This window comes from Calonectris borealis, chromosome 6 (assembly GCF_964195595.1).
Source record: "Calonectris borealis chromosome 6, bCalBor7.hap1.2, whole genome shotgun sequence".
NCBI lineage: Eukaryota > Metazoa > Chordata > Aves > Procellariiformes > Procellariidae > Calonectris > Calonectris borealis.
In genome coordinates, this window is record NC_134317.1 from 13576970 (window position 1) to 13590505 (window position 13536).

At 48.4% G+C, this 13536-nt stretch overlaps 1 protein-coding gene across 1 annotated transcript in view; it reads left to right on the forward strand.

Annotated features, from left to right (window-relative positions):
• LOC142083844 (uncharacterized) overlaps nucleotides 1-13536 on the forward strand; it is a 49110-nt gene that overhangs the window by 30311 nt on the left and 5263 nt on the right. Inside the window, exons 4-8 of the mRNA XM_075153890.1 lie at nucleotides 1949-2141; nucleotides 4527-4554; nucleotides 4661-6263; nucleotides 12156-12336; nucleotides 13112-13316. Coding sequence (XP_075009991.1) covers nucleotides 1949-2141; nucleotides 4527-4554; nucleotides 4661-6263; nucleotides 12156-12336; nucleotides 13112-13316 — 2210 coding nt within the window. The remainder of the gene's footprint in view (nucleotides 1-1948; nucleotides 2142-4526; nucleotides 4555-4660; nucleotides 6264-12155; nucleotides 12337-13111; nucleotides 13317-13536) is intronic.

The following is a 13536-nucleotide window of genomic DNA, read 5'->3' on the forward strand; positions in this document are numbered from 1 at the left end:
CTTTGTCTGGTGCTTTGCTGGGAAGGTCAGCCAGGCAGAATGGTTCTTATGTGTATGGGAAGGAATAATTTATCCTTCAAGCTTTAATCCTTAAGAAATAAGTTCTTTGGGGGGATTTTGCAGGAAAATGAAGGTTAGTGGCAAGTCTCCAAGCAAGCACTTATCAGAGTAGTGGAGGAGAAATTGATTAAACAGAATCACATGGTAGAAAATAAGCTGAGCATACGATGCCTTTAGTCTTATGCTCACTTAAGGCGTGAGGCTCATAACCACCAGGAGCTTTTCAGTCCCTGAGCCAGGGAACAGGCGAATGTTGCACAGACAACATGATCAAAGAGCAATGATGTGCCATTCCCACAGGGAGGGCCAACACTAAGCTCCTTTTTGATATTTGGCCTGGAATAAGTCAGCATTAGCCTGGAGGGTTGCTGGACTAGAATAAAGCCCTAGCTTTGGGAAAGTGTGGGCAGGACTGCCTGGAAGTACCCAGGTGGGTAAACGAAGGAGTGCAGCATCAACCCACAGTGCTCACATACGCCAGGGAGCCACAAAGAACTGGCAAGTCACTGCTTGGTTTAACTGGAAGAGAACACAAGGTGCGTTAGGACTGCTAGGTACCTTTAGGAGAGGGTGAGTTAGGACCCTGAGTTGGGTCACTATGTGAGAGATCAGCATTTACTTCTCTCCATTGCCTCACACTTCTGGCATTTGCTAGTTTCCATACCTGGGACCACCTGCTGTAGCTGTAGACTGTAGATGCTCTGAGATGGTGGGAGGACAAACTCTTTCATGTTGCTGTAGTTCCCAGTGTCTCTTCGGTGGTGACCATGTAAGACTGCAGCTAAATATTCTGTATGTACAGTGAGCCTGCAAGGATGTGCTGAAAGATCATCTTTAGCATATCAACCATGAGAATATTAACACAGATGGCTTTTTTCTGTCTCCATCTCGTGCTCTCCTCCAGCAGAGTGCCTAGAACATGCTTGTGGTCATGTTACATTAGAACTAAGTGTGTAGACACATGCTTTGTATTATAGCAGCGTCACTGACTTGACAAACGCAGGCATCTGAGCTGAAACTGTGATGCTGTTGCTGTGTGCTGTGAGGAACAGAGCACAAGAACAGGAGGAGGAGGGAGAAGGGCTCAGTGTTTCTTGAGGCCAGGTCAGAATTACCTGGTGTTTTAGAGAGACCTCTGCTTCCTTCCTGCTCCAAGCATCCCTGGGCAGCGGGGGAAGCAGCTGTGCCTCAGCACAGCCGGTCCCCCTTCACAGGTCATGGCTCGGGCAGCAGTTGGCCTGGGTGATCAGTGAAATTAAGGTTAGCTATGTTACATGCTGTGCACAGCCCTCAGGGTAGCGACATGGGGGGAATGGGGAAGATTAGAAGAGTTCAGCAGGAAAGAGATGGTCCTCTCAAGGATGGAGTGACAGGGAAGAAAGGTGCTCCTGTCCAAACTGGCTGTTACGAGATCTCCATAGCTGCCTTGCAGGCATGAGGTGAAACAGAGCTCACAGATTTCTGAGGCTCCTTCTCGCGCCAGCCAGGGCACCGAACCCCTTGCACGCCCACCTGTGAGCTACATCCACGTGCACCTTTGCTCTGAGCTCTCCTAAAGCACCAAAGGGACTTCCTGTGTCTGAAGTGTTGTCTTAGAGCAAAAAGTCACTTTTTAGAGAAAGAAAACTCAGCTCTGATGGGTGACAAATATTAAAATAAATTATTTGGAAACAAAATTCCCCTCCTCCTCCACTTAATCCAGTAATTTTTGGTGCTTGTACATGTCAGCAAACTCTGCACAGCCTCCTCTGGAAAGTCTCTGTCTCCTGCCATCTCTCACAGCTGGCTCTGGCTGTTCTCTGTCTTCTCTGGGTCCTCCACTCTGCAAACCTGCCTCTGGCTGCCCCTCTCTGTCCTTCACTCTCAGCCTGCCCCACTCTGCCCGCAGGAGGTTTCTCCCAGCTGCTCCTTCCCTGAAAGCAACTTTCGCCGCCTCACACAGATCTGGAAAATCCTGCCCTGGCAAAGCGGCAGCAGGTCCCCGCTGCCTGGAGGTGCTCGTGAGCACTGGCACCTTCCACGCCCGCTGGGAAAAGCAGCCTCTGCTCTCCTGCAGGGCAAAGGGGTACCCTGTCCTGCTGGTGGGTTTGAGGCATTCCCCTGTGTAACGGGGGGACGGAACCCCCCCCGCCTGCTCTGTGCCACGCACCTGAGCAGGCAGGGCCTGTGGCTGCCCATGCCTGGTGTCACTGCAGCTGTCCTGCAGCCCAAAGAGGGGTCAGCACTACAGGCCCCAGCAGTGAACTTCCACCTGAAGAGAGACCATGAGGACACAAGTCAGTTGTATTTTCAGTGCTGCCCCGTCTGTTGGTGAAGGGAGCAGCCACAGACAGATCCCACGCCATCGTTTCTGTGCCTCTGCTTCCTTGCTCTTCTCATGACTGCTTCTCCCCTTGCCTATGTGCTTTCTTCTCCGGCTCCCTCGCTCTCACAAGCACACACGCAAACCAAGCTCTCGCTACAGCAAGGGTTGTTTTCTCTTTCTACTTGGTCTGAAAGCAGAGTGCAGAAAGTACACAGTGGCTTTTAGTCCCGTGGCTGTGACCTGACCACAGACCAACCTGACAGGCCATGGCATCTCTCATTAACAGCACTTTTTCACAGGAGCCCTTTGGCACTACCAGGAGCCCTGTTCCCTACGCAGTGACTGGCTCTCACATCATCTCATTCTCTCTTTCTTGACAGATCATTTTATAACCTATGATCACAGAAAGTCCTGATCCTCACGTTTCTCTGCTGTCACCTGTGGGCTCCTCCAGAGCCGCGAAGAAGGGGGAACTCCAGCCCCACCATGAGAAGACTGGGTGAGAAGTGCCTGTGACATCTTGGGGAGCAGCCACACCTTGAGAGCTAGTTTTAATTTTCATGTTTAGCAATTAGGAAGGATGGAAATAATGTTCTCCATTCAGCAGTGATCCACAGGAGCAGCTCTGCCTTCCCTCTCTGGGATTAGATAAGAGATCATTTCATTAATGCAGGGAAAGTATGCGCATTTGAACCACTCTAAGCAAGGGGTGAATCAAGCTACCAGCAAGTTACCAAGATTGGCTTCCAGGCAATACACTGCCTCAGACTTCTCCTCAGATGGAAGATGTCTGTTGGTTCCTCACACAGTTAGATGCCTGAGGTGTCTTATCCTTCAGGGAGTAACAAGCCTCTTCATTCCTCTCCTGGTCAAAGCGGCTGTGCTGCCTGAATGGTTGGCAGCATGTGGAGAACCCAGCTGCAGTACAAAGCAAACTGTCTGGGCTGTAACTTATATGGTCCTGTCTTGTTTTACCAAGACCTCTTCCTGGGTATTTAACCTGGTTGGTTCTTGCCTGGCTTATTATTAGAGACCAATGCCCCACCATCCCAGCTCTTTGTTGCCTTTATGAATCTCAGGCTAACCCCATATCCCCTACCTAGTCTTGTTCTCTTTTACATATGGCACTCACTTGTTCCCTTTGCCTCTGGTTGCCAAGGGAGGGAGTGGACTAGCAGACAGTGATGTCCTTTGTGACTGCTGGCAAGTCCAGGAGGCCTAAATCCTTAAGAGAAATTTGGAGTCTCTCCATTCAGTGTAAGGAGGCTCCTTCCACTTCCAAGGATGACTTAGACATTTAGCCTACATCCTGCTGGCCCAAACTGAAGTTTTGGGATTTAATTCTCCGCATTGCTCTGAACATGTGATTTAGTCACTTAGGTTCCCTGGGCCTTAAATGCTGATTGTAAGATCACAGGAACAGCCGTGGAAACCACACCTTCTCTTTCTGGGCCTCCGTTGAGCTGTCATGGGGGGTGATCATTTGGGTCTGTTGCTAAGGGGTCAGGAGGTGCATTTGTGAAAGTCTGTGAGGTGCCTCTGTCTCTGCACTGGAAAGGCCTCGGAAATGCTTGGCTACCAGTCACGAAAGCATATGCATCTTCCCTGTGAAGGGTAAATCAGAGCACTAAGGGACTGCAGTGTGACTCTCAGGGACAAAACCACCACCAGTCAGCCTTTTTCTTCCTCCTTGCTACTTGAGCCTTCCAGAACACCACACTGTCATGGCATCCTTTCCCACCCCCAGCCTCCTTAACCCACACACTCTTGTCTGCACCCCATTTGAGGGAAAGAACCTCACTGTCTCTTGTAAACCTCCCATCTCCTTAGTGCTGCTGTGTGAGTAATGTGGGCTGGCAGCAAGCACTTCTGAGTATTCATCACTGGAGTTCAGCAGTGTTATTGTGAGGGAATTGCTGAGGGCAGGTAGGATAAACTTTTCCAAAATTCAGATGGGTAGTGTAAGGCCACTGTTGGCTTGGCTAGAGATGGAAAAGATTCCCTGCCCCCAGCCCTGCAGCTCATCTCTTAGTTATGCTGCTCTGTTTCTACCCGAGCTGTTGGTGTTTGGCTTCTGCATTCCCTGGAAGCAGACCTGCTGTTGCATCCTGCAAGTCATCACCAGGCTGCTTCAGTAACTCATCTTTCCTTCCATTCACAGGTCTTCTACGCATGGCGACTCAACCCATGTGAGAGCTCTCTTATGTGAGTACCCAGCAGCACACTTTGCTGTCTGTGGTCTGTGGACATTGACTGGCATCTAAGCGACACCCCAGCTCCCTCCTCTCCCCCTAGACGCCACTGTCTTAAGGCCTCCATGTGCATTTGCTATGACATACATCAGTGTTGATGAGAGACAGGAACACTGCCGGGTGATCCTGAGCTGCCAAAATAATCAGCTCTATGCACAACATGGCTTAAAGGATTTTTCCGTTAGCAGCATGCATCCACTAAAGAACCTAGACACTCGTATTTTTTCTGGGGACTTCCACACTCTAGACTCCTGCCACACAGGCAAGGCACCTTTGGCCAGTCCTGTGGAAAACCGGATGTATCGGAGCGTGGAGAACCTTCACTGGGCAACCGTTGCTGACTCTGGGCTGTATTCTCACTGCCGGAGCCTGGATAATGAGATCATCTTTCGCTGTAGAGGCACCAGTCAGTGGACGGAAGGATGTGTGGATGTGGCCCCAGTACAGAGCACATCGGACTCTCCGAGAAACCTTTCTCTCTATGCTAAACAGACATCTCAATCAGCACAGAATGCGCTCCCCCCTCCCTTTGCCAAAGTGCCTCAATGGCTTTTCCCTTCTGCAGAGGAAAAAGCCCTACACGGGGATGCCAAAAAAGAGCTGAAGGAGAAGCTGAGGCTGCACAGCAGTAAGGTGGCAGAGCCCTGCAAGCCAGTGCGCCCACAGGCGGCCCTGCCTGACCTGATGACCCAGGAGTTTTTTGAATGCCAGATGTGCCGGCAATACAAAAATTGTGCTGTCAACTGCTGCATGGTTTTGGTGGAACACACTGCTCTCAGGCATGGCCTCACAGGGAGGCAGAGACTGTGTTTTGCACACAGGATCATCAGTCCAGAAGACATCAAGCAGGAGGCTCAGAGGAGGCTTCAGCTCCGAAGGCAGAATAGCTCCCCCAATTTGCCCCTTCAGCATGCTGGGGAAAGCCATGAGATGGCCAAATCTAGAACAGCAGAAACCCTGGAACAGTATAGTGGGGAAACAGATGTCAAAGCCACATTGGGACAGAGCAAGAAAGACCGTTGCAAAGGAAGGCTCTACATACCCACCTTTGAGGAATTCAAGCAAATGAGAAGTAAGGAGGCAAATTCATCTGCCAGCAGCAGTGGGCCAACAGAGTGCTTGAATAAGGGTCTGCCTGCAGACCAGACCCTGGAGGAGGAGAACAATAAGCACGTCTGTCCAGAAGCTCTGGGGACCAAAGCTGTGAATGAAGCCGCTGTCAGAGCGGAGGATGATGACGATGTGTTCCATGAAAACCATACCTCTGATGGCTTTTCCCCATATCCAGCCACATGGGATAGTTTCAGAATGAGCAGTCCTGAGGTGAAGGACAGAACCTTCCAGATCTCCAGCCTGGATAGATCCCCGGTCCCCATTTGCTCTAGCCCTATACCGCGATCACCTTTGCAGGCAGTAGCAACACACAGAGCTGGGCAGGAGATCTTCAGTGATGAGCAGCAGAAAGGAGAGACAAGACAATTAAATGATGTCCTCCACCTTGCAGGGCAGTCGCTGGCTTCTGAAGCCCAGTCCTCTTGCTGTTCATCGCTGCTGTTAGAAGCCACAGACTTATCCAGCTATGGAGCTAAGCTACAAAAAATGAAGGATGAATTCATAGGTTCAGCCCTGGAACTTATTAAGAAAAGGTAACATGCTCTGTGGGGTCACCTGAAAGCAGTTCCCTTGTTAACAATCTGGTCTCTCTTCTGATATGTACATTTAACTCCCGTAGCATAAATACGCTGTTGGCAGAGCCTTTCATCTTAGGGTCTCTGGTAGCCACGTGGACGTGTCTTTAAGCTGTTGAGCTTAAACTCCATCCTTGCATGGGATTAAACATCAAAAAGCATTTTCATCTAGACTTTGCCTTTTTGTACACCTTAATCCTGTCCAGACAGCAGCCATTAGTAGTCCTGACACCCAATTTCCCACCCATTTTATTTCTGTAATAAATTGTTGAAAGGTCTTTTTTTTCTTTTTAACATCTGTTAAAAGTAGAGGACAGCAGAGGGATACAAAGTACCAATATGATTCCTTTGACAAAAGGTGTAGAGTCTGTCCCACCACTGCAGAACATGAATGTAGGTAGCGTGACATGCAGCAACAAGTGCTTTCCTTTGCTGCCTGTATGTAGTGAACTGGCAAACCAATGAGAGCAAGATGGCTGCTACGAGTCTTTAACCACCCTCTGGAGACCAGCACAGGCAGTGAGTGAAAGTACTTGCAAATACTGTCCTTCTGCCAACTCAGACAGCGTAAGCGGTGACAGAAAATACTTGCGTAAAGCCTTCCTCCCTCTTCTCCAGCCAGGGTTTTCCCCTTCTCTGGGTAAGGTGTTCACAAGGACTGCTTTCCCTGTTCTGATTTTGGACACTGCAGTCCTGTTACCTCCCTCCTGCCAAAGAAATGGGGATCCTTTTCTATGCAAGCAGGTGGCCAAACAGGAATCAGGGAAGTTCTGAAAGCTAGGAATTTGGGGCAGTTATCACTGTTTTATCACTAGATAAGGCTGATGGGAAAAGGAGGAGTAAGTGTTGATGGAGTGGTTTGTTTCCATATGCTTGGTGTTCAGGACTGGCTTTGCCAAGAATTGCCTTTGACTCCTGGCTGCTTCTGACATCCACAGATGCAGCGTGTGAAATGCCAGGGCATCGACCTTGTACACTGACTTGGTATTTCTGGAATGCCAGAGCTCTGAGGCTGGACTCAGGTTTTAGAGGAGATGATAGTGACTTCTGCACAGGAATGAGAGTCATCTGAAGGAACTTCTATGGAGCTGAAGCTCCCCATGTAGACAGAGCCAGAGTGACAAGCAGAAATACTAATGCAACTTTATAATCCAAAGGGAAGTAGGTGGTGTCAGAGCCCTAAATGCTTCCTTCAGCTGTCCAGCCCAGCCTTTGTGCTTTAGTTCTGGAGTATGAAAACCCAATGAAGAAACAGATGAGAAAGTTACGGGATGCAACCATTTTCATGGCATAGGCTATTTTTATCATTGATGTGAAATGAAATACACAGAATGGCACAAGCTGTGAGTAAGAGCATAAGAACAGCTGTCCCTGGGTGGATCAAAGGTTTGACTAGTATCTGGAGCCCTAGGTGCATGCGTAGCAAAGTATATAGGAAGTGGGTAGTGCATATGATCTTTCTTCCTACTACTCTCCCAGCCTCCAAATTAACTTTCTGCCCAGGGCCTTTATGGTTTCAGTGTGGTTTCTGTGCTTTTAATATCCGCAGTGGTTTTTGTTTCTGTGAATGTGTTCAGTCTCCCTAGTTGGATTTGTTAAAATATATGAGGTGATTTTATTAACACCAAAATGGTAATTGATCTAAAAATGAGAATGACAGTGGTTCCAGTATTAGAGAAGTTGTTTCATGTGAAGGACCCACCCTGGCCTGTTTATTTTCCACAGTAATAACAATTAATGGTAAAGGTTGTCATTTCTTCAGGATAGCAGGAGGAAGACAAATCTGTTGGCAGTGCCAAAGTACTGGTTAGTGTGAAACTCGAGTTTCCTTTATCTGGAAATTTCTCAATTTTCCATCATTTTCACCCAAGACTCCAAAGTGCCTGAATATTCATTTATAATTCAAGCTGATTCTCACTGCAGAGGTGGGAGACTTTTTGTTTAGATGTTTTGGGTCCTAAATTATGATTGCTGACATCCAGACCACATTTTTTCTAAGTCTCAAATGAAATAAGCTGAAAGCTGGGCATGTGGTCCCATTTCCACAGATACTGGGCTCAGCAAGCCTTTCATAGAGATGTTGTGATGGAGCATCACAGAATAAGATAGCTGAAATTGTCTTCTGTTTCTGTGTAAGTGTTACAGTTTTACAAGGCAGTTTTGTCTGGTAAGTTAATTGCCTCCCTAGTAATTCATAGTTAATTACTTAAGACTCATTCAAATGTCTTAATATTTCATCAGTGAAGATTTGATTTTCAGCTTCATAATTATGGTGGCTTTAACCCCCTCATAGGTCACTGGATACCTTTAACTTAGGTTGTAGTCCTGGCAGGGAAGGGGTGTTGAGATTTAGGTGGAAATCCTGTACGCATTTCAATATATAGTCTACTTTCTGAACTTGTTTAAGCAGTGAATTGGTCAGGATAAGGACATGCAAGGACCTGGGGTTCCTGTCTATGAAGTGGGGGACAAGGTGACAACAAAAACCTGCACAAGGAAGCAAAGGAAATGACTAAGAAAGGCGGCTTCCTGAAAAGAGTGATGGGGTGTGTTTGGGATGACACCGGGATGGTGGGTACAATAACAGCTTCCCATAGCAGAGGATCCCAAGTCTGGAAGGCAGGTGCCAGTAGCGAAGGAGTGGACAAAAATGTTTCCATTAGTCAGAAGGTGTCAGGAACATGTGGAAAGGGCTGAGAACTGCTGGCCTGGACAATGTTACCACCATGAAGAATCCCATAGAGACCGTGAAGGAAAGCAGGTGCGTTTCCAGTTGTACACCACACACCCAGTGCCTCTGCTTCTATGAGATTCAGAGATGATGGCCCAGAAGTTTAAAAGGACATTCAGAAAGAACCTGCCCTCCCTGTGCTGGCCCAAGCGCATCATCTGTCTTGGAGAGAACAGGGAAAACTGACACCAACCCCAGGCAGAAAACTCCTATCCCCATAAGTGATTTGATCCCACAGAAGGAAACATGCCAGAGTCCCCCCTTCTGCAGCTCTGCTTGAGAGCAGAGGGGACTGCTTGAGCAGGCATTCATGTAGACCTGTTGGCAGCCCAGATCTCTGCCAGGGGGAGGGGACTGGAGGAAGGGGCAGTATCCCTTTTTCTTGGCAATGTCCCCTCTTCCTCCTAAGCCAGGGGCAAAGATTAAAGGAGCAGCCCTAAGTTTTGGTTCTACAAAACTGCTTGTATCCTCCCTGTTTTGTCTACATCCGTCTGATCACACTGGTGGTATGGTGCACAGCAACTGCTCTCTGGAACAGCACTTACCCCCACACGGCACGGCTAGTACATCATGTAGGAGGGATCTAATCACAACTAGAAGTAGAGCAGTCAAACCGGGGATGAAGAAATCTCCTTTCACACAATGTGGGCTCTGCATTGTTGCCTTTCTTACCTCTAGCTGACCAACCATGGGGTGGGTTGAATTTCTTAGTCTCCAGTCACACTTCCTTAGCTCAGCTCTCTGGGTAGTATTGGTTCTTATTCCCACTGCAGGTCATGTCTGGAGATTTTTTAAAAATATCCCTATTGGGTTATGGAAACCACAAGAAGCAATGGCATCTGGTCTGCAGACCTTACCAGCAGAGAGCTGCTGTCAGATTCACTTAGAGGAGCAGTAATACTCTGGAGTACTTCCCATGTTTAAGTGGATGATCTTGAAGCATTGTAAAAATGACAAATGAAAGCTCAGCTTCTCTCTGAGAGTATGGTCTGTATGGTGGGAGGTGGTGTGATCAAGATAAGAAGATAATATTCTAGTTCTGAGCTCTGCTACTGGTCTTGGACACATCCCGTTGCCCCTCTGTGCCCCTCTGTCCCTTCTTTTTGCATGTTTCAACCAGAAGCTGTTTGAGCAGGAGCAGCTTTTGGACATGGTGGTTTTCCAGCAGTGGCAGATCCTCTTCAAGAGCTTTCTTGCTCCTTAACTTCTGCCTTTCCTCCCACAGGTGTGCCAAGGTGAACTGTTCGTGCTTTACCGAACTCAATGAAACATCGATGAAATGATCTGGCTGGGAATACATGAGGGAGGATATTTTTTTAAACCCAGATCATTTCAAGACTGATTTTAGATCATGGCCATACAGACAGTTACACTGGACTGGCTGAAAGAGTGGTGCCCCAAATGTGGCTGGGGATGGGAGGGAGGAAGGAGACAGGAACCTCTTAATCAGGACAGTACCATGGTGGGACCACAGCCTTGCTGTGTGCCTGCGCTGCTCTTACTGCAAGCCTGTAAGGGGGATAATGCAGTCCGTACTACAGACTGCTCCGTGACGGCGCTGATGTTGGTATCGCCTTTCTACAGGCTGGGGAGAAGAGGCCTGGAGGTGTGAAGTGACACTTCCAAATCCACATGGTAGGGAGTTAGCACAGCAAAAAGTAAAAGCCAGGAGCCTGCTGTTAGCATTGTGCCGTTGCTGCGCAGCCGCGGCGGAACTCTTTTTAAGTTGGTAAATCCTCTGATAGTGTCAGCTGGGACCTGGAAGCATAAATGGAGGAAGATGAAAAAGCATCAGCTGGACCTGGAAGCATAAATGGAGGAAGATGAAAAAGCATCAGCTGAAAAGTTGCAGACCAACTTTTTTGGCCTGACAACAGAGCCAGTCTGTGTTCTGGGAGATTTGTTCCCTCTTCAGCGATTTCAGTGTTGGCTGATGGTTTGTTATTGGAGCCAACTGTCATTCATTGTAAGGAAAATGCCCATCTGTCTCATGTGTTTGCTTGTAGCTGACAGTGTTGGAATTGCACGTTAGCAGTATGACCTACCAGCATAAGTTCACAAATGAAGCCTTTAAGAAGAAACAGATTTTTGTCATGGGAGACTTTTGTTAAGCATAAAATACATGCATAACCTGAAATATGTTCCAGACACAGGCTTCCTCTGTGTACAAGCATCCATATCCAGTCTTTACAACCTTTCTTTTTAAAGGAATCCAATCCCATAAAAATTAAGTAAACCCGAAATGAAAAAATTAATATTCTTCCAAGCAGGCTTCATTATGCATGGAAATAAGGTGTCTTAGAGAGTCTGTTAAAAAAACGTATCACAAGTAGTATCACAAACTACAGCCTGTCAACTACTCTGTCATGTCAGTGGTTTTGCACCAGACTCTGTCTGTCTGGGGAGGTGGTGTTGTCTACAGAGAGGGGAACGTGGGGTTGGAACAGGCTGCCTGTATCAGCCAGGCCAGGCCCTTGTTAGCACCAGACAGCCGTGAATAAGAGCATCCCAGAATTGCCAAGTGAGAACAACAGACTGCCAATCTTTTCAGGACTCTTAGTGCACCAAAAGGCCTGATCCTGAGTTCACTGAAAGCAGAGGGAATCTTTCCAGTGGTTTCAGTGGGCTTGAGATCATATGAGATGAAAAACAGAAGGAAAGCTCCTTTAATCCTCTAATCTCTTCAAAGTATTATGGTTTTAAGCAGGTGATTTTCTTCCAGATGAGCAATATGGTTTCTGTGTTGACAACATCTCTTTAAATAGTAGCAAATATGGATATGGCCTACTTAGAAAGAGGTTTTTCTGGTCCCTATGGGAGAACCTCTTGTTTTATGGACACAAAAATACCCTGTGAACACCCAAGACTTGATATCCCAGACTGATGCTGGCATGAGTGCAATTACCCGATTTGCACTACTATAATTGAGCTCTGTTTAGAGCCACTAAAACACAAGCACAGCCATCCATGCCAACCAGTCTAGATTCCTGCCTGCACTTTCCCTGAACTGTTGCGTCTGGTTGTTCGAACCTAGGCTTGCTACTCAGTCTCATCTGTGTCAGGAACAGCAGGTGAACTGCATACGTGATGTTCATCAGAGTCTGCTTCTTTCTCTGCAGCTGCAATGCTGAGACTGCTGCCAAATCCCCCTCCAAGGGACAGTGTGATCTGAGGGAAGCTGATCTCCCACCTGCGGAGGACAGCCAGCAGCCCAAGCCCACGGCGATGTCCATGGCAACAGAGACCTGGGAGGACAAGCCAAGCAATGAGACATCCAGCGACACTCCACCTGCAGGGAATGTAAGGAAGAGGAATTCCCCTCTCATCTTGGGCATGTGTTCAGGTTTTTTTTTCTTGTCAGAAGCTCTAAAGGATCCCTTCATTGTAGGAACTGGGCAGGCTGGGAGCCTGGGATCTGAAATCATGCCAACTCCCATGAGCGATTAAACTCTGTTAGAAGCATTTCTAGTGCCTTTTTTATTACAGTTAATGAAACAGGAGTCAGGTTTGTGCCCCTGCCTATCTGCCGCTGCATCTCTTGCAGGGAGTTCAGCAATAACCCCTTCCTGGCTTTCAGTGTGCCACCAGCCCCTCATTGCTGGACTGCCCAGGAGATCAGACAGACTCCCTCCTAGTCCCCACCTGGTCAAACCGCTAACGTAGGTGAGGCATAGCAGCTGGAGTTCCTGACCCTGCAGCACTGAAATGTTTGCAGAACAAAGGCAAGCTAGCTCAGATCCCTAGAGGACAGCCTCAGCCCCCGCTTTAGGCCCTTAGCTAGGGCTATGCTGTTGACTTCTTCAGGTTATTTGACAGCCGTGATCCAGCCACCACGGAGCCACTGTACTCAGAGCTACACAACAGCAGAGGGAGAGGGGTCCTTGCTGTTAGGACTAAGCAAGACAGAGGGACCTGGGGGGACAGATTTCCTAATGATTATGTAGCAGAGCTGCATTTACAATGCCACTGCTGATGAGTTTCCTTTTCTCTCCTTTGGCAACTGAAGTCCAGTGGCTGCAAACCAGGTGCTGCTTTGACCACTGCCTTGCTCCAGACCCACTTGCCTTTCTTGCAGACCCCCAGTCCCGGCTGCCGCCGATCCAGCTCCGACATCGTCCATGAGAGCACGGATGGTGCCAAGGCCCAGCGGGAGTGCCGGCTGCGGCCGCACTTCAGTGACCCTATGCCGACAGACTCAGTGAAGAGGAAGCAGCTGGAGCTGAAGATTGCAGCTGCAGCACGGCAGCACGCACAGAAGCGCCGGCAGGAGCGAGACTACGGTACCCACATTCTGCACACTTAGAGGGGATTGATGGGCCACATGCTGAGCCCTGATACACTGGTGTAAATATGGAGTGACTCTAATGACCTGGGGGAGGGAAGCATTCTGGGTTTAACCCAGGCATGCAAGAAATTGGGATCTACTCTGCCGTATCTCTGTCCCTGCCTAGCAGATGGCAGAGGAAGAGAGGACCCAAATGAGTTCATAGGTATGGGCAG